The sequence below is a fragment of the Halichoeres trimaculatus genome, unplaced genomic scaffold, assembly GCF_033239565.1.
Source record: "Halichoeres trimaculatus isolate MK-OKI-2021-1 unplaced genomic scaffold, fHalTri1.1 fHalTri1_scaffold_18, whole genome shotgun sequence".
Lineage (NCBI taxonomy): Eukaryota > Metazoa > Chordata > Actinopteri > Labriformes > Labridae > Halichoeres > Halichoeres trimaculatus.
In genome coordinates this window covers 2,634,203-2,660,295 of record NW_027437196.1, presented here as the reverse complement: position 1 = coordinate 2,660,295, position 26,093 = coordinate 2,634,203, and the positions used below count along the sequence as shown (strand labels likewise).

The window sequence follows — 26,093 nt, the reverse complement described above, 5'->3', positions numbered from 1 at the left end:
TAATTTATTTTTTGGCGTCCTGTTCCTTTAATGATAGATTAAGACAGCTGAAAAGTCACATGTTGGAAAAACCCAGCCCCCACGCCTCGGGCCACACCGCTGGCCCATGGTGATAAACCTTAAACCCTCTTCAGATTATCATTATCTGCCGTCATTAAACCACAGATTGCAGCTGACCCTGAACTAACTGCAGCCCCTGATTGAAATTCCTTGACCTGTTTGAGGGGGAGGCTGATGCTCACGGGCAGAGCGGGTCACACTTTAATTGGAGTATTAGAGGCTCAAATCCTGGCTGCTTTTAACCGCGCGTCATAGCACCAGTGATATTCAAAGGTGTTGAATCAGCAACTTGAATAAGTCACTGTCAAGTTACTTTACAGCAAATGTTTCAAATGTTTCAATCCATTAATATCATTAGCCTTTGTGTTTATTGATTCTTTACATTATGCCGGAGCTGCCGTACCTTACGTGACTAGTCTGCTGTAGCTATCTTAGCTTAGCAGCTAGAAACCCAAGAAAACTCTGATATTGGATTTTCAGCTTGGATTTTTACGAAAGAACTGAACTCACAAATAAATGTTGATTGCTCTCTCACAGCAGATTCCTATTCAATACATTTTACATGGTACAAGTCTCCTTATTTACCTAAAACAATATGAACAAAACAGCGCTAGCTAAGTTAGCATACGTTTGTATAACTTTGGCTTCAGCACAGAAACATATTACAGTTACTCTTATTTAAGAAAAAAAAGGAAAAAAAGAAAAAGAAAACTCCAGATGTCAAAATACTTACCGGAAAATGAAAGTTTGCAGGCTCATGGCTGCTTTACAACTATGGCAAGGTTCCAAACAACTTAGAATAATGTTATGACCACTTCAAGACACTAGATGGCCTACTTGGGTCAACAGCATATTACAAATTAGTACATCAACATTGCATGACAAGCAATTTTGACTTTTTCTGTATACTTAAAACCAGTGATATCTAGATCCAGCGACCAACTACATTTTTAGTCTCTAATAAACCCATTTAAATGGTGTTGACCCAGAAAAACCTGTAAATCTACTTTCTATACAGAGAACTCACCAAAGGAATCAATAGGGTACTGGATCAATAAGCAGAATTGATAAAGATATTGGTATCAATAAAATCTTTTCAATACTGATTCCTAAAAGAGACACATTCAGATTACTGGGCTCAAAGAAGACTATTATTTAGGACAGGGGTCAGCAACCTTTACTTTCAAAACAGCCATTTTGCCTCAGCTCACCTGGATTAGAGTCATTCCAGTGACACAAAATTTACTTTATCTTCACAACTAAGACAAAAAAATGTTAAAAAAAAAAAAAAATTCTACACATTTTGATAAGTTAGTGAGTAATTATCTTCCAGAGAAGGTTTATACGTTCATAGGATTTTACATGAGATATCCTAGTTTTTTTTTTCTTAATTTATTTTTAATAAATTTTCAAATATTAAAATTAATGTAATGTCAAATACTTCAGAAATTTGCAGTTTATGAATTTTACATGAGTTGCAAAATTTTGCAAAAAAAATCTGAATTTCAGGATTCAAGAAAACTGTAATTTCAAAAATTTGCTGATTTTTAAATATTTGAAAAAAAAATATATAATAAAAAAAGCAAAGTTTTTGAAAAGAAATGAATTTAAATAAATTACAAAATCTTTAAAAAAAATGTGGATTTTTTTCCATATGTGCAAAAATGTCAGCCATATTGCAAAAATCCCCCTGAAATTTGAACGGGTTATTGGACGACGTGATGGGAGGTACTAAACCAAGTCCATTACAGCTGGGGTCATTATATTGTGGATGGAGGGTGAACAAAAACCTGCTGTTGGTTCTCATTTAGAAATGTTGAGCTTGCAGGCCCCGCCCTCCAAAGTTTCTGGACGTTTGGAAAGTATTAACCCAGAGTCACGACCACTTTGAGAGGTAGATTTATTGGCCCAGAACTAAATGTAGAACCAAGTGTCTGCAGTTGAAAAACACATGAAGAAAGTCCATGAGGTTCCTCATAGGAGCCTTAACCCTGTAAAACTTGATCCATCAAAAAATAGCCAGAAAATTAAAAAAATAAATTAATAAATAAAAAATAAAAAATGTGTGGATGATTTCGAGAGGGCAGATGGGATCATCATTCACCCTTATTTTTTAAGATTTTTTTAAATATATATTTTCAACTGGTTTTTAAGGAAGCTGTCTATTAGAGGTCTTTTAAACTCTTATCAAATGTGATACATTTGGCATTATAGGGTCACGCATTGTACATCAAGCATTGATTTCTCAGCCCATACTGTGATTTCTTCACTATTAACCCAGTGTCCCCCACATCTCTGCAGCAGTAAGGAGTTGTAGGATGCAGTTACTGACCAATGAGAGGTTAAATATGCAGCACAACCCTGTAATGGTGCATTTAACAGCTCACATGAAGAGATATTACTTCATCTTGAGATAACAAAACGTCCCCTCCCTGTGAAAGTGACTGTGACACGTATGTAATTGTGATATTAGCATCGGGAAATAAAGGCACAATTTCAAGGCTTTAAACTGAAAGCATTAATATCCAGGAGCAGCAGGATACCAACTGAGCCTTTCTCCCAGACAGGGGTTGAAACTAATCTATTGATTATGGTGCTGAATGTTTCAGTGGGAGGTGAAATGAGTTATTTTGGGCCCTGATGTGAAAGGAGTCAAAAGAAGGAGGAACAAAGGAAACAATAGCTGAGAACAACGGGAGATACAGGTGTCCAGCGCAGAGTAACAACACCTCACTGAGCGTCCAGGCGGGGAGCGATGTGTGTGTGCTTTGTGTTTTCCTCCTATGCATGCGTCCTGTGTGACTGAACGAGTACAAAGAGTGGAAAAAGAGCAGGATTGAGAGTGACGAAGAGGCGGCTGAGGTGGTGCTTGAAGTCGATGAAGTGCCTTCTCTCTGGCGTCCTGGGGAGGCGTGGGTGTAATAGATTAAACTAGTATCTTGGGGCTCATCCTGCGGCTAACCCCGTCCTATTAAGAGTGGCAGCACGAGTCTTTCACAGTCACTCCACTCGCTGCAGTGTGGACAGGCCTGCTGGCAGGGCTCTCAGATGGCACTCCACTGTTGTGAGCACAGGGGGGATGGAGATGCTCGCAGGCAGCCAAGGACACAAACCGATGTGACTGATGGCAGCACAATAAAGTGAGCATCCCCTCTCCACAGTGTTAGGGCCCCTGGTACTCTGAGGGACATCAAATGGCTCTCTGGGGCATGTAAGCTTTTCTCCACTGCTGATAACCTCATTGTGCTCCGTGGCCAGTCCGCTGCTCCAGGTCTTTGGCGTTCTTATGCATGGCCAAATTTGACTAAACTGTCAGTCAATGAAGCGCAGTGACCTAATAAAAAACCCTCTCATTCACAACACAGACATCAGGCCAGACTCAGACCACTGACTCATAATTGCTTATCCCAGAATCTCAGAGGGTTTTCACCCTGCAGTGGATTTACATCCCAGAAACGATGTGCTTAGCTCATCGGGCGCCGTTGGATCTATTATGACAACAGGAAAATCTTAAGCTGCTGGATGACAGGGGCTGTCATGCAGGGTTAGGAGGTTTGGCCTCACTAGGATAAAGCTTGTAGACATGGGAGAGTGTAACTATTTAGAGAGATTTAAAAGGCTCACACCACTATAATTAGACTGTGTGATATTCAGGGAACTAAAGCAAAGCCCCAGACAGAAAAATAGAAACATATCCTTCACTTAAAGAAGGGGTATTGTGCTTTTTTTAGTTCGTATTTTGTCCCTTTGGTGACCCTGTACTAGCTTTATATGATTCACAGCTGAGAAAAATTACACTTTTCTCTCACTTTTGTTGTAGAAAACCTTATTTAAGCTGCTTCATATTAGATTCATACTTCAAAAACCCCCTTCCTTCTGATTGGTCAGGCTTGGGGCATGATGTTTTCTGAAGATTTTGTAAAACTCCTGATTGATTCTGATTGGCTGTCATAAGATTCACATCTGAAGAACACTGCCACCTATGGGTTTGGCATGCTACGAGCCGCACTTATTGGCAGGTTTGCCTGGTTAAGTGTGAACAAAAGTATTTGTACAATAGAAAAAAATGATGGGGTGTTAGTTTTTGAAAATCCCTGATTATGTTTGTACAAGCTCTCAGTGTTTGAGGTCCATGACCCATTCAGTAGAACCTCATCATGACCTCATCATTTCAGAAAGTCTCCTGAAGATCTGTGCCAATATTTGGCAATTTGAAGCATATCGGCTTTTTCTTAATCCAACAGCTGATAAAGAAAATCAATTTAAAACAGTGTCGTTTTGGCTCTGATGTAGCCTCTCCAAATACAGTCACTTCTCTGTCTCTACAATTGTATGACCATGGCACCACCTGATTGGTTACAAGCAGAGTCATGTCTCAGGTAACAGCCAATCAGCAGTGAAAGCTGTGCAAGGTTTTTTGAGTGGAGAAGCTCGAGAGAGCAGATGCATGTTTCAAAAGCAAGCAGACTCTCCCGAAATGGTATTAAACTTCCCAGTCCCATTTTTTTTTTTAATTTAGTTTTTGTTTAACTTTATGTTATGTTATTCAAAATGTTGATGCCTGTATTTTCACTTTTACTGTCAATGAATATCGGCTCTAAATATCATTTATCAGCAACCTTGAAAACTAATAATCAGTATCGGTATCAACCTTGAAAAAAAAACATATTAGTCTATCCCTTCTCCTGAAGAGCTAGTTGTATTTATTTATTTATTTATTAATGACTATTATTTGTTATTGAACTGTGTTTTAATCAGTTTACAGAGAGTTTTGGCATCTGCGTTAGTTTCATCTGAACATTCAAGTGTTGCTTGGGAAAGCAGAATACCCCCTCTTTAAAGTTATTCTTAAGCTTTTTATCTCTGCTGTTACTCATATGAAGATGTCAAAGAACCCTGTTTTTTCAAATGTACATTTATTTGTATTTTCATACAAGATGGAAAAAATATGTAACTACAATACAAAACAAAATAAGTCTCAAAATAAATGAAAAGGAGCAGAAAGAAGAAAAAGTCTCATAGCATCTGCCCCTTTACTCACAGTAACAACAATAAAATAATTCAATAACAGATGTTCTTTTTTTCCTTAAAGCTCCTCTAAGGGTTTTTGAGGTGATTATAAATAGAAATAAATCAAATCCATGCCTCTTTCTTCACCCAAAGTTGTAATCCAGACCATTAAAATCATGATGACAAGTACTAGTATCTTACAGTTTTCAATCTGAAGTAGCCGTGGGGGGAGTTATCAGACCAGAAAAAATAATTGTACTTTTTCCACGGTAAAAATTAAGAGTGGAAGGGGAAAAAAGCATTTTATATAAGTTAAAGGAATTTTTTTTGTCTGTTTTACAATTTTAAATTGTGATTTCTTTAGTTCAAAAATCATTTTATTTATTTATATATTTAATTATTTATTATTTAATTTAAATCCTTTATTTTAATTTTTCTTTATAAGCTGGGTTGTAAAAAGTAGAGACGTCAGATCCCCTGAATAAATCCTAAAAACTGACTCACGTGTGATGTTAATTTTTTGGAAAAATATGGCTCCTGATAGTCTGTAGACATCATCATAATTTAACTTCTCCACTTGGTCTGGTGTAGAAAAAAAAAAAGAAAATTAAAAATTGCAAAAATCGTGACTATCTAAGAATCACAAACTAAATTGAATCAGCACAAAAAAAAAATAAAAAAAAAGTAAATGAATTGGGAGAAAAGGTTTATGTCCCAGCCCTTGTAAAAAATGAGATCAATTGATAAATATGAGTGCTAGCAAATAACCGGAATAGAAAAGCACTGCTTATAGATGCAAAGGAAAAGAAATAAAATACGTCACTGTGACCTCAGGGGGCGCCATATCTATCACAAACCAAGAACTACTAATGTGTGTTATTTTCAGCGTAAATGGAAGAATTACATCCATCACAGATACCTGCAAACCTCTGTTAATTGCACTAACGACATTAGTTAAAACTGTTTCTTCCCACCTCTGCTCTCATTGGATGACGACTGCGAGTAGATTAAACGAGTCACAGGTGTTACCGTAAACACAGGGCACTGGTTAAACTGATTTAAAGCAGCCCTGCTTATTACAGATTAAACATTTACTGTATTCCTTCACCCTGTTTAATCTTCAGCCTGTTCAGGTAACACTGGTGTTCAGCACAAACAGACGCTTTGTGTCTGCTAATGACTCGCTGTGCTGAGATAATGAATTCTTCAAAGGGGGGAAAGGCTAGATCCATCCTCCTCTGCTGGCAGGAAACACCTCCCCCCGTATCAGCGGCTGAGTGCGGCTGAGATTTGAGAAGAGTATTGAACTCTGCTATTGTAACACCGAACTGAACACTCAAACAAACCCAGAATCTGTTCAATATGCATATCACCCGGCTTCTCCCGTCCCCAAAATAACCAGCGAGCTGAAAAACAGCTGCGACGACAACGACGACGATCACTTTATACCGAGCTGAGAGAAACAGCTTTGGTTTTATGGATTTGTTCTTATTATATCTGCCCATAAATCAACAAGCACAGCCATTGTTCTGCATTCACACATGAGAGTGTGGAGATGTAAGGAGGTTTTAACGCCTGTGAAGTATAAAACTATACCTGCGAGACTGTGATGCCTTGATTAGTCCCCTGCTCTAAATTAACAAATTCCCTTGGAACATAACGCGTTCGATTGAGGAGAAAAAAACTTCCTTCATTCAGTATCACTGCCAGTGCAATGAAGGTGCACATTTACATATCAAAGGGCGCTGCACCATGTCTAGAATTTCAAGTGTGTTCTGTTGTGATGTTGAAGAGCAGCAGCACTGACATGAGAGGAACCCGGTCTGTCCTCCTTACAAATCCCTGCGCCGATACACTTCCTTGTTGTGTCCGTAGGAAGCCATAAAAGGTGCATAACAACCGGAGTTATAATGAGACACTTCAAACGTGTAATTGAACATGCAGAGGTGTGTGCTTCTTGTTTAAGCATAATGCACGTATAGATACGGGTGATTCGTGCTCATGCAGAGCTGGATCGGAGCTCAGAAGTAGGTCATCTTCCAGGAAGGGAGGAAAAAAGCAAAGTGAAACATGCAGCCAGAGAATGAATGGACATTTTTTTTTTTCTTCCAGGGAAATTTCCCCTATGGCCTCCAGATCTGATTTGATTCTCCCCAAGTCAAGCGTCGACACATTAGCACGTCTTCTCATTAACTCAGAGTTTCTCATTACCCCCTTCTGGCCCCATTTTATTCCTATTTAACAACACATATCCTCGCCGTACTTGGACTATTCTGCGTCTCAGACGCATTAAAAACCCAGTGAAGCTCTTCACAGTCTTGTTTTGGATCTGAACCAGAATATGTTAATTAATCTGGGAGAATAACCTGGCTGTTAATCATAGCTTTGTGCATGCATTGTTTGGGGGGTGTTGGAGAAGCTTCCAGCTCCTCTGTCCGTTAAAGAAATGAGCCATGTTTTGCAAAAGCTCTCAGTGAAGCATGGCGTCTTTTTTTGTAAACAAGAATGACAAAAACCTTTTCAAATCAGCCAAGTTAGTGTTTATTATGAGCTGAATGTTATAATTTCACAGAGAAACATGTCATTATTTTATCCAAAGACCCTGAAACATTTCTGTAAATGAAGAAGAGACAGAAAACATCCTCTGGTAGTTATTTTGAAAACAACTGGTTGGAGGAAAAAAGCTGAGATAGCTTTTTGAGTCAGGGGTGATGTATTATGAAGAACGAGTGGTTATGCAAATTAGAACCTTGAAGCTTACTTCGGGGTCTTTCTCACCCTGTTTATCATGGATTATCTTAATATTCATCAACAATTAAAAGCCATAAGAAAGATCAGACAAACTATTGTTAAAATGATGTTTTTGTTTCTATTAAGCTGAAATAGTTCACTTGATTTCTTCTAGACAAACTAAGATGAAACTGTACCATCTCTGCTGCTGTTGCCCGGATTGCAGGACATAATGTTATATCATTAGCCCTGTTTCTACCAAGCTACTAAGTTCAGTTTGGTTTGTCTCTGTACGGCTCAAATTTTGTTTCCTTTGACTAAAACCAGGTCAGGTCCCCAAATTACCAACCCGTACAGTCCCACTTTTTGGTTCCTTTCTGTTGGAGTACCAGACAAACTGATCAAACCCCAGAAGGTGGAGCTAGAAACACTGCAGTCCATCAACAGCAGCGATAAAGATGGTGATAAAGAAGACAAGTTGCTGGATGTCTTCCATCGTTGCTCTTTGGTTACAGTGTCACATTTTTCTTCTTTGTTGGATTAGTTAGCCGGGTACACTGTGGCGAGCTGCTATGACGTTATGCTATTATGAACCTGATGCAGCTACCAACATGTGGCTTACACGCTGCCTACCAAGGAGGGCACAGTTGGCTGTGCAAATGCAGACAAGATCAGAATTGACTGATCCGTACCGTACCAAACTGTACTGATCCGTACCGGACCACTTGGTGGAAACAGGGCTCTAGAAGGTATGCATATGAGGACACAGCAAGCAGAAATCACAACGGTTACGCCCACTGAGCGGCAGAAAGAGGGAGATGAGTGGCAGCGTTTGCTTATATACCGTCTAATTTTGAAAATAAAATCCAAAAAAATGAGGAAGAGCTGTTGCACGATTGTTTGAACAAGCATGTTAGAAAAGCAATCAGAGCTAACTTTTCACAGGTACTGAAAGACAAAGAGAAAGTGATGGATCGCTTCAATTCACAGAAACAATCCAGGCAAAGAAAGCTGGATTTGTGGTTCCCATTTAATGTCAGTTAACGTTAATTTTTGCTGGATTTTTGTGTTAAATCATTCCTTGAATTAAGAAATCTCTAAATGTTGTGTGATTATGAACCTTGATTTGTAAAGTAGCTTAAACTCAGGCTAACCCAGTTTTACACATAGAATAGAATAGAATAGAATAGAATAGAAAATACTTTATTTATCCCCGAGGGGAAATTCAGGAGTCACCGCAGCATTTAAGAAAACAAAAGTAAGAAAGAGTATAGAAAGTGCAAAAAGGTCCATAAGAAAGTAGATGACGGCATCCCGTCCATCACTCGTCCACCACTCTCCAGCCCAGCCAGTCTCCACCTCCACAGGGTCCAGGACTGAGCTTCTTCAGCAGTCTGTTCAGTCTCTGTCTCCTGGATCATGTCTGCTCACAGCAGGTGAAGCTCTTCCAATGTGGCGTTGGTGTCTGGTGTTAGCTCCATTAGCCATATCTGTGAATAGCATAATGCTACTCTGCCCTCTGGTATTCCCTCTGTTGCTGGCTTAGCACAGCTAGCTCGTCCATCTTATTGGAGATAGATCTTACGTTCCCAATAACGATGGATGGAAGGACAGGTCCATGTCGTCACTTCTTAGCTCACACCTGAGAACCAGCACGTCGTCCTTACCTCCTTCTCCTCACCTTGTGGGAAACATCTGGCCTTGCACCAGTTAGCATTGACATGCTTCAGGCTGCTAACAGCTGAGTTCACAAAAACAGTTTGGTGTCCAAAGTAATGATCCACTTCTAATACAAAGATGACAAAAAAGAGACGAAAAAATTACAAGAAACAGACAAAGAAGAGAGAGCTGCTGCAACAGGCAGCCATAGCCAACAGGGCGGCGCCTAGCAATCTGTTGTTGGGTCTAACAACTGATGATATTTTGCAACCTAAAAAAATAGCCTGAGACAGAAACTTAAGCTCTAATGAGGTTGAACTGAGACATGTTTGGACACTTTACACCCACTGATATGACGTGACAAGCATGGTCTGTATTCCAATACGGGTAGTAAGTTAAAAAGCAAGCTAACAAGGTATCTCTGACACCTCCTTATTTATTTTGTTTGCAGAGTAAGAACATCTGAGAAAGTATGTTTCTTCTAACCAGAGTTAAACAAGCACAGTATTTTGTGTTGTTAAATTATGTCTTATACAAAGCGAGCGCTACATCCAGCAGCAGAGAACACTAAATCATTTTATGGAAATGAGGCTTTGAGTTTGCAGGTAGCCAACAGGGTGAACTGGTGGAAATGTAGAAACATCTCTTTTTTTCACCGTTTTAGGCTGATTATTCATCCCCAGAATAAATTTGTAACATTATAATTTCTTTATTCTCACCCTGAAGGAGCTTTTTCAAACATTATGTAAGTACAGAGTCCAGCCAGCTCTGTGGAAACATCTCCATCTGCTGCACTTTTTCAGGGAATATTTCTCTCAGTGAGACATTTAACGGCCATCCTGCTGGGTCGTGTAAACAACGGCGAGATAACCAGGAAGTCACTGAGCAAATGAAGCAATGCAATTACAGATAACAGCAAAGGACGAATCAATGAGTGAGTCAAGTTTCTGCAAGCTAATGCTAGCTGTGGCTATCTGTTCTGAGCCGTGATATTCTTTCTTGTTAAGTTTGTTGTCGTCAAACTGCTTCTTCAACCAAAAAAAGGACAAGGCGAGAGGAGAAGTTAACCCTTCAAAGTGTTATTAAACCGAGCCCGTTCCAGCTGGATCAAAGTGAAACTCTCCGTTTTACATTTAGGAAATTATCCGCGCTGAGTAATTTGTCAAATGGGACCACAGGATGCCAGCTGTGCCTCCATCCCCACCGCGCTCCTGGCGTCCCCGTCGTAGGCGAGCCGAGGATTACACGAAAACGAGACAGTTACAAAGGGTGAGAGTGTGGGCCTCTCCTCCTAATTGTGGTGACGCACTCGTAGAGATGGAGAGCTGTGCTTCTCCGCGGCCTCTCGGGGCTGCAGCTAATGAGGCCTGGTTTACACCTCCTGCTGTCCACCTCCTCGGCATCACCTTCCCTCCACCTGTGCTCCTGTTTCAGCTGATGCACGCCTGTTTTTCAGACGCAACGTGACGAACGAACGAACGAAACGGACCTCTGGCGACTTTTCCCTCCTTCCTGTTTTAATCACACCAACTCCACGTAATGTGAGCGTCTGGATTGTGTTGATTTTGCTCCTTAAACCGAGAGTTTCTGATTCAGAAAGTGAAGCACATGGAGTTCCCTTTGAAGCCGATTCGAAGCAGCAGGAGGTCCAGTTAATCAAAATAATGACTGCTGTAAAATTTGCCCATTTTGTGGGAGGGAAATCTTCTAGTTTGATTGCAGGGATCAGGATTTGAATGACACCCCCTGTGCTTTGATTTTTTTTTTTTTTTCCTTCCTATGCGGCATGTTGCTCCTGGGAGCCCGGTCTTTCCTCGGTGTTGTCACTTCTTGAAAAGATTGAAAGGGACAGAGTGTATTTCCCATTGAAGGATCTTATAGCTGTGCCCAGCCAGTTGCATCTGGCGCACTGTAATCAAACCAATCATGGCGGTTGATGGTCAATGATTGCTTTCAGATTGGCTTGCCTTCACATAGCCCTCTCGTTTTTTATCTTTTAACGGACACCTGCTGTAGCAGCGAGACTGTGAAACCATGGAGATGGAGGAGAGGCAGAGGGCTCGGGAAGCATCTGCTATCACTGTGAAATCACCATCGCACACCCTCTGGCCGTTTCTGGTGGTTGGACTCTGATTAGACCGTTAATTCATGTGCATTTGATTTCAACAGACGACCGTTCATATTTATCCTCTATCACAAAAAAAACAACATTTTTCCTTCTTATAATCACCGTCTCTTTACTGAAGCACATTATGCAGCGCCATTACCAGCTGTTTGCACGCGGTGTCTCCAGGAACAACATGCCACAGACGCCCCACTCCTGGAGCAGGGAGATAGTATTCCTGCCATAGTGGTTACATGTTAGTCAATTTGAAATACACAGAAAGGAATGTCTCTCATGTGACTGCCGGGCCGGCGGAGCGTGAACAACTGCAAGCTCGCCAAGTACGCTCGGTCACACACGAGAGGGCAGGAGACAGGCAGAAGTACGAGCACGGGTGTCACCGCTGTCGGATGTTTACACCTCAGCCGCAGACACGGGGAGGATGCAGATTCCTCCCCTCGCTTTTTCACTAATTGACCCTGAACTGACGTGTCAGAGGCTGGAGGAGGCGGGGCATGTGAACCTCTGAGCGGCTGATGGCAGAGCTGGTGTAATGGGCTGTTTCTGCTGAACCTGGTAAGAGCAGCTTGACTTCCTCACACTCAGGGGAGGAGACGTTAACCTGGGCGGGACCTCTCAAGGAGGAGAAGTAACGGTTCCCATTCCTGCTTTTAATCTTCACAACAAAACAGACCGGACAATTTGAGCAGGAGTCAGGAACTATAGAATAGAATAAAATAGAAAAGACTCTATTTGTCCCTGAGGGGAAATCCAGGAGGAGTCACAGCAGAAATCAAGAAAACAAAAGTAAGAAAGTGTATAGAAAGTGCAAAAAGCTCCATAAGAAAATAGATGCTGACAGCTTGTCCATCATTCAGTCTTCCAGTGTGGTGTTGGTGTCTGGTTTTAGCTCTGTTAGCCATGTCTATGAATAGCACGATACTACTCTGCTATGCTACTCCCTCTGTTGCTGGGTTAGCATGGCTAGCTCGTCCATCTTATTAGAGATAGATCTTACGTTCCCAATAATGATGGATGGAAGGAAAGGTTGATGTCTTCCCTTCTTAGCTCACAGCATGTTGTCCTCACTTCCTTTCTCCTCACTTTGTGGGAAACATCTGGCCTAGCACCAGTTAGCGTTGGCATGCCACAGGCTATTAACAATTGATTCACACGTAAACAATGCAGCTATGGTTACATGTAGGATCTCCAGACAAACACAGGAGGAAAAAATATATATATATATATATATATATATATATATATATATATATATATATATATATATATATATATATATATATATATATATATATATATATATATATATATATATCACTGAAGACAAAACCAGTTTGGTGTCCATGACCAACAAATGAGCCAAACAAAGTAATGACCCACTACAAGAAATAGACAAAGCAGACAGAGCTGCTGCAACAGGGCTGCAAATACAATGTTAAGTAAATCAAAAACATACTTTTTACGTAATTTTCCAACACAACTGATGGAAAGAAAACCATAGCATAGCTGTGACTGAAAATCTGGGACATGTGCATCACTTTTAAGTGTCCTCTGGAAACACTTCCGGTGTGTTGTGTTGTGGTCTTTGCTGCGCGTTTCCTAAATGCTGTCCACATGTTGTTCTGAATTTGCTTGTGTTTTGCCTTTTTGCATGTGTTTTCTTAAGTTGCTGTGAGCCCTCAGGGCCACCATAGAAAGCTTTTATGATTTAAAAGGATTTGAAATGTTAAGAAATTCAAGATTCACAACTAATTTAAAAGGATAAACTTATGGAATAATCTAGAAAAGGACACCAAAAAGGCAAAATCAAATTATATCCTTAAAAAATATATTTTTTTAATTTAATTTGTGAAGAAAATATGGAGATAAGAATCGAAATAAAAATTTGTTTTTGTTATGTGAATATTAGGAAATTATTAATAGGGATCTATGATGGATCATTGCTTTTGATTGTTTTTTATTTATTTTTATTTATTTATTATTTTTTCATAAAAGGACAAATGAAGTTTAATATGACATGTTGGCTTGCAGCTCTTTTTTAATTTTTGTGTAATTATAAATAATATTTTGTGAGGGAAGAAGCAGACATAACAGGATGAAATAAAGTCAAATCAAATCAAAACTTCACGTGTGGTTTCATATCTGTTTACTCTCTTCGCTCTGCGGCGCGGGGAGCCGCGACCGCCTCTGTTCCAATGTGTTTTTGATGTGCCGTGAGTGACAAAGACGGCGTTTGATGACACACAAACACTGACGTTTGTCAAGGCTGATGATGACAGCTGAGATCAGTTACTTAACCTTGGAAATGTTAAAATAATAAACCAAACGGAGGGCAGAGCTGTTGTCAGAGCTGATGCTCACTCTCGGTAATTCATATTTCAAGTGCTCTTGAAAGATGCTCTTGAAGTGCTCTCAGGATCATCTCTACAAAGAAAGTGGATTCCTGCAGCGCTGCTGGTGTGTTTAGCACAAATTTGATTCCATGCATGAAGAATAACTTTTTAATTCCTCTTTGTTTCCCTTTTGTTTCCTCCAGCCTCTGGATTTTGAAAGCAAGAAGGCGTACACCTTCAAGGTAGATGCTTCCAACGCTCACCTGGATCCACGGTTCCAAAGCTTCGGGGCTTTCAAAGACACGGCCACGGTGAAGATTAACGTGTTGGATGTGGATGAGCCCCCGGTGTTCAATAAGCCCTCTTATGTGATGGATGTGTACGAGGACACACCCGCGGGGACCATCATCGGAGCGGTGACGGCGCAGGATTTAGACGCCAGCAGCAGTCCGGTCAGGTAAAGTTGAACTCCTCTGGAATAACTTCACACCTTAGTGGTGTTGCATCTGTTGATAAAAAATATTTGCAGCAGACGAAGAAAGATGAATTTTTCTTTTCTGACTTTTCTGTGTGTGAAGTTCACCAAGTTCTGCTCTGAACTTCACACCCTTCTAAATTTATCCAACATGTCTGTCTCACCCTGAAATAAATACTTATATTAAATGAAGTAAGCCTGGATCTGAACCCACATCTTCATCTTGAGAGGATTTTCTATCGAACCAAATATCCTGCCAGGATAAAAGAGCTCGCAGGGAGAAGTAGTGTGATAGCGCGGCGGCTGATTGAAGGTTTAGGAACCCTAATCCATTCATCAATGTCTCCAGTCTACATTCATCAATGTCATCATGGCTCTAATCTGGAGAGTATTGTCAGTTTTACTCATCAGTGTGAGGACTAATCAATCTATGTAGAACATTTGACATTGTCATGTAAAATCCAGCTGGCGTCATCTCTTGGCAGCGCGGGACGTGTTGGTGACGGTGTGCAGCGAGGACAAAATAATACCGTTATTAATGCGCCTGGATCTGCATATCTTAAGCCTCTATCTGCTCGGTGGAACAGAGAGGGATGTCTGAGCTCTCATTACGATAATGCATATATTATCTGACTTTACATTGATTATGACTGATGGAGCCACGCTGAGCTGAAGAACATTCAAGTCCTGAACAAGTCGCTAAAACTCTGATGTTAAAGTTTCTGACGTTACGGTTATCGCTGAATGTTTACTCTCCAGATTTTAATAAAAAAAGAAAAAAGTAAAGTTTAGTGAGTTTACAACTCTTTAACTCAGTTACTCAACAAAACCTTTAAACAAAAACTAAGGTTTTAACCTGATATTTTATGTTATTTATAACATAATTGCATGCATCAATTGGCAGCACTGATTTCCACTGTCTCCTTTACAAATGATAAATAAAAGGACTTGAACAGGATGAGATCTTGAGCTAAACTGGACCACTTTGTCAACAGAGGGCGCCAAAATCAACACAAACCGAAAAGCTTCTAAGTGGAGATTTAAATTTTCAAAGAAAACCTGGAAAAACATTTTGAGGTTGATGTTTTGAGAAGTAACCAACTAAACTTTAGGGTGTTGAACAGTTTGGAGACAGACACATTTGGGCTACAGGTCTGTTGCTTGATAAATGTAGGACTTCAGTTTACTCATACACACTTTTGTCATTTGACAACTTGTATTGACATGTATTTCAGAGGCTTTGTGTACCGTTTGTATGTGCACTTAAAAAAAAAATAATCTCAGAGTCATTTCCTGATTGAAAAAAAATATATATAAATAGATTCAAAGGTCCATCAGTTGCCCTTTAACCACTCTATTCAGTGTGACATTATTTATTAAGTCCATGGGTCTGCTACCTTTACTTTCAAAGGATTGGAGTTATTTTGGTGCAACAAAATTTTCTTTATCTTCAAACAAAAAGACTAAGAAGTGTATCAAAATCTATACATCGTTAAATTTTAGAGAATAAATTATCTAGAAATGAAATTTCTGAATTTAAAGTTTTTACATATAATGTCTTAGTATTTTGTTTTGAACAATTTTGTAAAAAAAATTTAAAAAATAAATTTTCAGAAACTAAAATGAGAACATTTTCAGAAATTTTATTGTAATTTCAAAAATTTGCAAAAACTTCCAAAAATCCAATTATAAAAAATGTGATTTTAAAAATTTGCAAAAATTCCACAGAATAAGTAGAATTTAAAAACATTCAAAAAAAAACACACTTTTAAAATTTTATTGATATTTCTGTAATTTGCAAAAATTTCCATAAGATGCAATAATATTAAAAATATGACTTTGGAATTTTTCACACATTTCACAGAATTGTAAGTTTGTTAAAAATTATCAAAAAATAATGACGTTTCAAAATTTTGTTTGAATTCAAAAAATGCAAAAATTTCCAAAAATTGAAATGTAAGAAAAATGTGATTTTTAACATTTTAAAAAAATTCACAGAATTGTTAGAACTTAAAAAAATTTCCCCCCAAAATTACGAAATTGTAAAATTTGCAAAAATTAAAAAAAAATGTTGTAAATTATCATAGATTACAAAAGCTTATTTTTCAAAATTTTGCAAAAAAATCTGAAAATATGCAAATGAAAATGGGGCACTGCGAAGGAGTCAAACAGCTGCATTTTGCAGACCCTTGACTTAGATCATTTACTAAATTTGATCCAGCGTTCCCTTCAATGTGTATTCCTGAAAGCAAAGACGTTGTGACACGTGGATGAAAACGTTATTACTGATACTTCAGTGTTAGTACTTTCTGTTGTTTCAACAAGAAATCAGGAGATGTTAACGGCTCAGTTTAATGAGTGATGAGTCATAACTCAATATTGACTTTATCAGGATTGGATATGGGACTGAGACTCGTGCTTATACATAATCAGTTAATGGTGAATAAAAGAGTATTTCTACACTAAGAGGCCAACTGCTCCGTGCAGTTTCTTCCAGCTTTTATTAGAGAAGCTGTAAACATGAAGCTTTATCCTGTGAGCTCAGTTATTTTACTGTTGGATAAGAAATAGTAGTTAAACCTTGTGTTAAAACTGCGTGCACAGTCTGTTTCTCTTCAGCTCCACACAGGACGTAATGGAGAGGACGCTAAAATGGATTCATTGTGTTTCTGTCAGAATTCTTTGGTGCAGCTTTTGTTGCTGGAGCTGAAGTCGACTGCATCTCCTCCAGCTGGCCGTCCTCGCCCTCGTCCTAAGGTGGTTCTGCAGCCCACGCTGGGCTCAGTGTTCCTCTAATCTGGAGTTAGATTAGTGACAAAAACCAGCTGCTTTCCCTGCCCCGGAAATTAAGTTAGGCCATGAAATATTGAAAAGATGGAACGAGTTCAAAGTCAATTAAACATCGCAGCTGATAAAAACATTAGGAGCATTGTATACAGCCCTGCAGAATAATAAACCCAGACTGTTTATCTTCGTGAACTCACTTTTTGTCTCGCTTAATTTCTCTATTAAAATTAATTCGCTGTGTTTTCATTTCTGCCGGATTGATTTACACAAAAGTCGTGGAATAAAAACTGAACTCGCAGCATAACAAGACGTCCATAAAAGTGAAGGTTTAAGTCATTTTACGAGACGCTGCGCCGCAGACCGCTGCTCTCTGCTCGGTTATTACCAGGTGGGACATTCAAACATCACTTTTCAGTTTTATAGTTCTGACATGCTCGACTCAACTCCTGATTTACACTCGGGGCAAAGTCGCTGCTTTTATTTCTCAATCTCTGCCCACTGTACACCCACCAGCTCTCACTCTCACACACTCACGCTACCCGGTGCTGCTGCTACCACAATGTGTGAGTGGTAGATAACAATAGACCATCATTGACAAAGACAAAAGGAGTGCCTTCTTAAAAATGCATGAGCACCATTTTATCAAAATCTAGTCCAGAGGTTATTTCTGCTCACATTTCTGCTTTTGTAGTAATGCTCCTTCCAAGATGGTTCAAAACAAAAAACCTGTTGCGTGGACTCAGAGGTGGTTTTATTATGAATATTTAATCCTGGAAGACATCAAAACAATGGAAGAAGCAGAGATTTGTGCAACAACAACAACAAAAAAAGCTAATGCCCTCCGTTCTGTGGATCTCCACTTTGTCTCCAGCAGTTTAAATATTCATCAATAGCCCAGCTGACGCTGTTCGTCTGTGCACCCTCAGAGAGTGGCCTTGCTCTCCTCACTTTAAAACAATAGACCCAGTGACCCATCATGCATAGGGAATGATGCTTTTAGACTGAACTGATTCTGTTGTTGGGCTGATAGTATAGCGTGGAGTTATCTGCAGCTGCAGGAAACAAAAGGCCGTCATGAATTCTGCATCGTGGCTGGATTTTAAAGACCCGTCCTGAAGTTAGATTGAGTTCGAGAGAGTGAACTTTTGGCCTGAGTCTTAAAGGGTTATTCCACAAAACATAAGGGGAGTGACAATGGTTATGAACTTTACACCTACACTGAAAAACATAATGAGTTAATCTTACTCAGAAAAATTATGGAAACTCACCTCGTAAAAATTACATTACTGATTGGAGTTCAGAACTTAAAGTTTCTTTTTTTTTCTATTTCTTTTCTTCCTCTTTTTCTTTTTTGATTTTTAATCTTGATTTTGCCCCAAAGTTGTTGTCCTTCTACCACAATCTCAATGCATTAAAATGAGTGCAATTACTACATGCACAAATTTCATAACAACTTGTTACAGACATTTAAGATTACGTTTTTTTAAGGTTAGACACTTCTTTGCTTTGTATTTGTTGTGGCCAAAGTTTACTTGTTGATTTTTTTTGTTTGTGTGTTTGTTTAAAATTCAAATTATTAAAAAAAAAATTCTGTTCAAAAAAAAAGAAAATTATGTCAGCTGACTTAATTATGACAAAGAAATACAACTAGATTCGTTGGAGTATAAAAAAAAAAACCTTCCTTACATATTACTTTTTAAGTCAATGTAACTTGGGTCATGCTTCCAGATGACTCAGTTTTCTTGTTTTGCACTCGGAAATAATATGCTTTACTTCCTGAAATATGTGTAACCTTTTTACATTAAATAATAATGAGTAAATCTGAAAGCTGTGAAATCATTTAAATTTGCCTTATAATTAAATAATTTTTTTTTATTTTTTTTTAAAAGGAGGAAGCAGTTCACTCAGTGTTCCCTTCTCACTCATGGTTACAGAACACTTTCACAACAAATATCAGCTCTAATTTCATAACTTTAGTAACCATGAGTGAGGAGGGTAAGCAGTAGATATGAGAGTCTGCTGTATTCTGAAATACTGTTCTTAAGGGGTCACAGGTTGTCTGTGCGCCACGGCACTGACTGGTGGTCTGTGCTCCATGGCACATGTCTTGTCCTCTTAACATCTGCAGTGTGCTCAATGATTTGTATATTAATATTTTTTCTTTTTTGTGCAGTCAACATTAAATTATCACTACCCTGCAAAAATTAAAGTTTTATCAAGTGTTTTTTTTTCTTACTTTTTACTCAATACGAGCCACATACACCTGACCGGTCCAGAAAAATGTCTTGTTTCAAGTTGTTTAAAGGCAAAAATAAGCTCTGAATTTCTATAACAAGTAAAAAAAAAAATAATCTGCCAATGGAACAAAACAATTTGCTTGAAAATTTGCTTTAAACTAGAATAATTTCTCATTACAGCTAACTTTTTTTCGTATTCCACAGGCAGATTTTTTTTTCAACTTGTTAAAGCAATTCAGACCTCATTTTTTCTTTTAATGACTTCAAACAAGACATTTTTGGGACTGCTCAGGTGAATTTGGCCTAAATAAAGTCCAAAAAGACATTCTCTACTGAAAATAAGACAAAAACACTTGATAAGATTTCAGTTTTTTCTAGTGTTTTAGGACCATGTTTTAAGCACAGACTGCTAGTCCATGCCATGTGGAGCACAGACAGCCTGTGCCACTGCTGCACATCTCAATGTACAGCAGAGTCTCATATCCACTGCATCCCCTCCTCACAAGACACAGTCACAGAAAACATTGTTTTGCTAAAAAATTTTCTTAAAATATAAAGGGGCAGTATTTTTTAGTTTGGTTACAGAAAATATTTCATTGAAAAATCTGGAAACTTGAGGTTAGTTTGACTATTTTTTAGATGGATTTAAACAAGGCGATGATTTAAAATGAATCAAATGGCCAAACACATTTATTTTATTATTTATTAATTAATTTGTCTATTTATTTATTTTTTTAAGTCCAGCTTTAAACAGTTTTTTTGATAAAAGTTGAACTATTTTTTGTGCGAGTTGGACCAAGTTTTTTTTTTTTTTTTTTTTTTTTTTTCAGCATTTGTGGACTTGCCACTAGCCAACAAATTCCCTGGAAATTCATAAAGTACAGTAGTAGATCAGGATTTATTTGGTTAAGTGTGGACTGATCAAATCAATCAACCAATGAGTCTTAATTTGTATAGAGCCAAATCATAACAAACGTTATCTCAAGACACTTTCCAAAAAACATTAACAGGCCTAGACCCGTTAATGTTTATAAAAATTTAATGAATAAAAATAAATAAATGTATAATTTAATATAAATAAATAATTTTAGAAAATCATTATAAATTAAAGAAAAAATTAAACTTAAGTTTCTCAACTTTTTATTATAATTATTATTTTTTTATTATTATTATTTATTTTTTTTAAAGGGGAGCTAATAACATTTTGATGAAAAGTGAGTTGAGATAACTTGACATTTTTTCTTGAAGTCAGTGCTGTGTTTTACAGTGCACTGGGCGCAGCTATAAGAACTTTGGCGTATATTACCTTCCATATTTTGTGTAATGTTCTCCGGACTGAATTAAACTTTCAGTTCAAAGCCAGAGATAACGCTGTAATTAATTTCCCTATCTCCTCTCCTCGGCACAGAGTCGAGCTTAAGGAGACTCTTTAGATCTGTGATTTCTTTTTCACAGCTGTTGATGAGCTCTTTTCTCCTCGCAGATAGCTACAAGATTGATCCAATTACAAGCGAAACATTTCAGATGTTATTTATTTTATTTTTATTTTTTTTTCCTGTGTGAACACAAAAACCAAGTTTCTGAAACATTTCTGCAGTTGATCTTTTTCTTTGGATTTGTTGTCAGGCTCTGGTAAATTTCAAAACACTCATGCACTTTGATTTCATCCGTACTGTTCTATTAAAGGAAGTCTCTCTAAGCACCAGGCCACACTGACAGTGAAACACATGCTTTGCTACCAGCTTGACTCCACTTCTACCCCCCCAAAAAACGCGCTCTGCCCGGAGGGAAAATCGCAAAGCATTGATCTTTTGAACTCTTGATGGGAGTTTGGCTGTAATATTTATCAAAGAGACTCACTCTAAACTTTTTTGACGTGATCATGTTCTCTTCAAGGCTGCGTGCAACAGAGAGTTAAAGAGAGGACGCAGACAAATCAAAATTGAAAGAGAAAATTTGATGGGACCAAAGCTTGTAAAAACAGATTTCTACTGAAGCGCTTTCTGTTATCGCTCTCATTACATTTAAAGAGTTCAAGGTTTGATCACAGGCTAGGTCTTTTTCCCCTCCACACGAGCCGGTCCAGTCCAGCGTGGATCCAAACAAGAGTGTTAAATATTCATGAGAAAGAGCTTTTTAAGATCAAACAGCGAGAAATAAAAAAAACACACAGCAGGACGGTGGCCTACAGACGCCGTCCTTCATGTTGCCTCAACCCCAGGAGAAATCAAGCATCTGTCCTGTTGAAGTGCTTGCGAGCAAGACCCGAGCTCTCTGACCTCCCGAAACGAAAGACAGCAACATATTTTCTCCAGTGGGGACTCCGCAAAATTATTAATGAAAAAATCGCCTTTTAAGATCAAAAAAGCCCGGCGTGATGAATGGCGCTGTCAGTGGCGTGCGGTTCACTTTCTGATCTCTTTTGTGTTTCATAGTTTGCATTCAGAGCGACCAGGCCAGCACCAGAGATGTATTTCTCAGCGAGGGCTTCGTACCCTCTGTGCTCAGACACTGAACCAACATTTCATGCCTCTTGTAGCTGGTCGGCCGTGAGAGATTGATACGGTTTCAGCAGTGCCGAAAATTCATTTATGTTCCCAAGAAAGCGTCTGCTCAGCATGGCCCAAGTACATGTGCCCCATTACTGGATTGGGATGTATGTGCGATCCTCAGCACATTTTGTGGAAATGACCATTCAGAATGAGTAATGAAGGCTGCGCCAACACCACATTACACCTAACTCATATACATGAGCCCAGAGGGGGAGTCAGGGGGCGTTAATCCCTGCTTTATGTTGGAAACGGCTGCCATTAAACAAATGTTTTCTTCCAGGTACTCCATCGACTGGAAGAGCGACTTGGACAGCTACTTCGACATCGATCCGGTGGAGGGGACGATTTCAACCAACGAGCTCCTCGACAGGGAGAGCATCGCACAGCACAACATCTCCATCGTGGCTACCAAACTTAGTAAGTTTGATACGTTGTGGGGGATATGGAAGAAAATCTATCACGATTTTATTTTGATTATTCAGACTATGAAATCTTATCAAGTGTTTTTGTCTTTTTTTCAGTAGAAATGTTTTTTTAGACTCAATACAAGCCACATTCACCTGAGCAGTCCAGAAAAATGTCTCATTTCAAGTTATTTGAAGACAAAATGAGGTCTACTTTTTCTGTAACAAGTTAAAAAAAATCTGCCAATGGAACGGGAGAAAATTACTTGAATTAATTGTAGTTTCAAGCAACTTTTTGAGCAAATTTTTCTTGTTACATTGGCAGATTTTTTTACATGGTAAAGCAATACTGCTCCAGTCACATCTTTACAAAGCTGACTTGTTGTGTCATACGGAGTAGGGATGAAACGGTTTATGAAAAAAAGTTCCAGCGGTACTTCAGGGCTGACTGTTGCCCAGTTTGAAGACCTGCTACCCAGGGTTGGTGCCAGGATCTCCCGCCTGGATACCAACTACAGGCGCTCCATTCCAGCTGCGGAGCGCCTGTCCATCGGCGACGATCTCCACACTGATAGGGTGTCCCGGCGCGTCAAGACGCTCGCTCGCTCGCTCTACAAGTTCAATTATTTCAACTTGAGCGTCAAGCGTTGAGCGGTGAGCAGCGAGCGTTTTTCGCTGGAAACTCTTGCCCAGGAGCCCAACTACCTACTTTCTGGGGGGTATGCAGACAAATATGAAATAGGTGAGGTCAATGAGGTCCATTTCGATGTTTTTTTTTTTAATTCTTATATACATATATACTCTTTTTTTAGGCTTCAAGTCACACAAGATGTTTATTTTTTAATTATTATTTATGATGTGAAAGCAGCATTTTTCAAACAAAAATGTATTTAAAAAAAAAAATTACATCAAAGGCTAGCTGGATTCCTTTGTATTCTGTTTTTATCTTTTGGGCATGTTTGCCCTGCTCTCTGTAACGTATTTTCTGTAGAATGGGTATATTAAAATTAATATGAGCTGAAAACAAAGCACGCGTCCCGTAACTCGAGGTCCTTGAGTAGGCGGATCATCGTGACGAGGCGTGGCCAGCTGATGAGCCGCTTAAATAAACTGGCTTTGTTCAGATGATTTGACGGGCCAAAATAGTGCTGAATTCTCTAAAAAATATATCTTGTGGTCACCTCGGTGTAGACGGACGGGGATGTGGTCTACAAAGTGTTAATAATAAAAACACACTAGTTTTTGAATGGGGTTTGGCCCACTGCCGAACGTCACAGGGCGCATTTGCAGGTACCTGCATCAGCTGATCAAACAGCTGTTCACAGTAGCACACACATTTCTCTGTCTGTCCATCTTTGACTGCCTACAAAAAGAAAACGCTTACGCTTGTTGTCCTGTCCCCCTACACACGCGTGTATGAATGGGTCGGATGGGAGGGGTTGAAGGAGCGGAGGGGCGCTAATCTGTGATATGCTGACGTGCCTCTGCAGAGCTATAGAGATCTCTGTACTTTCTATCTCTCTTATTCTTACTATCTCTATAGCTCTGTGCCTCTGTTTTAGATTGTATCTTTTACACAAACAGCTTTCAAATACAGAAGATGCAGACTCAAAATAATATCTCCCGTATCGCTTTGGCGCCCCCCCTAGCTCGGCGCCCCTATGCATCGCATATAGTGCATACCCCCTTTTTGCGCCACTGCTCTTGCCGCTCAACGCTTGAACACTTGATGCCGCTCTTTGCTCGCCCCGACGCAGCATCAATTTGCGGTTTTAAATTGACTTTGTATGTAATATCGATGTGCGAAAAATTCACGCCACTTTCGGTTGGTAGACACTGTGAAACGGACTTTACCAAAAACAAAGAAAGAAAAAAATTTCAAAGAAAAGTTTGAGGTGGGCCTGAGGCCCTTGGGCCCACCCATGACGCCGCCCCTGACGCAGATAGCACTGCGAGGAATAGAGTGTGCACTTCACAATCCGATATCGTCATATAGCAAGCCTCTAAGTTTGACTATGCTTCACGTAGGTGACGGCGTCCTTCCCTCTGCCATAATCTGTGTGAAGGATTTAACACGCTTTTACTTAAGTCAATACTCAATCCCATTCTGCTGGAAGGGTTTATTGTATCCATAAACCACGATGGCTCCCCTGGAGGGATGTATCTCCAGGACGACGTCTCCTCCAGCGACTCTGTTTTCATTTTTAGTGTCTTTTTTTTTACACCTGTGATGACATTGGCATCGGAAGGGAAGTCGACTTTTACTTACACCAATAAAAGCTGAACTCTCTGGAGGTTTTACAGCAAACAGATGCACTCGCAGACTGGCGGCGTGTAGCTTTAAGACATGTCTTCTGGCTAATTATGTTTTCATGAAGGAAGTGGAGCAAATTTCCGGATAAATAAGCAAATCCATCGTCATCAAGTCATCAAATCTGCTAAGAACCGTCAAAGTCATTATCCCGGAGGCAGGCGGGTGCTCAATCAAAATTACCCACGCTGTATATTCATTAGGACAGACTGTGAAATATGGGCTGTTGAAACTTGAGTCATTGTCGCCTTGGAAACTGATATTACTCACTTCCCCTCAAGGTCATGGCACTGACATGCTAATTCTGCTTTCACTATGTGTGTGTTACTTTGTGCGGCTCTTTTGTGTCAAGGCACTGCAGGATGAGGTAGTGAAAGGATGCAGGAGGAAGAGGAGGAGGAGGAGGAGGAGGCTGACACATGTGAAGCAGGAATGAAGCATCACTTTGCTCTCACTCACCTGCTCCTTTTTATCATCTTTCCCCAAGTCCGTCTTTGATCCAGCCCTCTGCGTTCCTCCTCTTTTTTTTTTCTTCAAACCACAAGAGAAAAGAAAACTCCTCGTCCAGAGCCGGTGTTAAAAAATAATGGCTGCTCTGGTGCAGCAGGGCTGGAGATAAACCCAGAACCCCTGGAGTGTGCGTCCCAACTTGTGAGCTCAAATCTGTTCCTGACCTTGAGTGATATTTGGCAGAACTTTGTGTTGCGGGCGCCGGAAAGCCGTTACGGCTCCTCTGTGATGCATTCTATTATCATGGTCGGGATGGTTTCTGTCTGTTATTCGGGTTTTAAAGCATGAAGAGCAGCACTAAGCGCTGTAGCAGGAGACCTTCATTGCCCACAGAAATAATTCAGAGTCTGAGGAGAGGTCACGCACAGAAAAACATCCTCTGACTCCTCAACAGTCTCTGTGATTTTAAATGAAGAGTAAATTATTCCTGACCTCCGTATTTGACCCGTTCTGCATCTGTGCGTCCTCGCTGCTGATGCTTTCGAACATTTACCCACCCACACCTTTTATCCTCCGCCACAATGACGGGAAACATCCAACAATACGAGACGTCTGATGACATTTCTCGCATAAAGGAACCGTTCCTTCCTGAAAACGATTTGCATTCCCACACCTGAGCTCCTGAGTTGGAGACTTTTCACTTGACAAAGCCTCAGAGATTCGTCCGGTCATTGCGAGACACTGCAGTCATGCAGCAAAATGAGAGCAGCGTGTGTGTGTGTGTGTGTGTGTGTGTGTGTGTGTGTGTGCTGCTCCCCTGGGACACAGCACACACACACACACAGCAGAAGGCGTGCTAAATAAGAGCCGGGGCTAGATTAACGCTTCGCTTTTTGGCATTTAAGCCCAGTGGCAATTTTTAGAAGTCAAAGAGAGGGGAAGATCTATTAAATGCAATAA

General features: G+C 39.6%; 1 protein-coding gene across 1 annotated transcript in view; it reads left to right on the top strand.

Moving 5' to 3' along the window:
- The window catches only part of LOC141807220 (cadherin-12-like), a 216,578-nt gene that overhangs the window by 166,509 nt on the left and 23,976 nt on the right, over nucleotides 1–26,093 (top strand). The window contains exons 7-8 of the mRNA XM_074693046.1: nucleotides 14,121–14,374; nucleotides 22,249–22,385. Coding sequence (XP_074549147.1) covers nucleotides 14,121–14,374; nucleotides 22,249–22,385 — 391 coding nt within the window. The remainder of the gene's footprint in view (nucleotides 1–14,120; nucleotides 14,375–22,248; nucleotides 22,386–26,093) is intronic.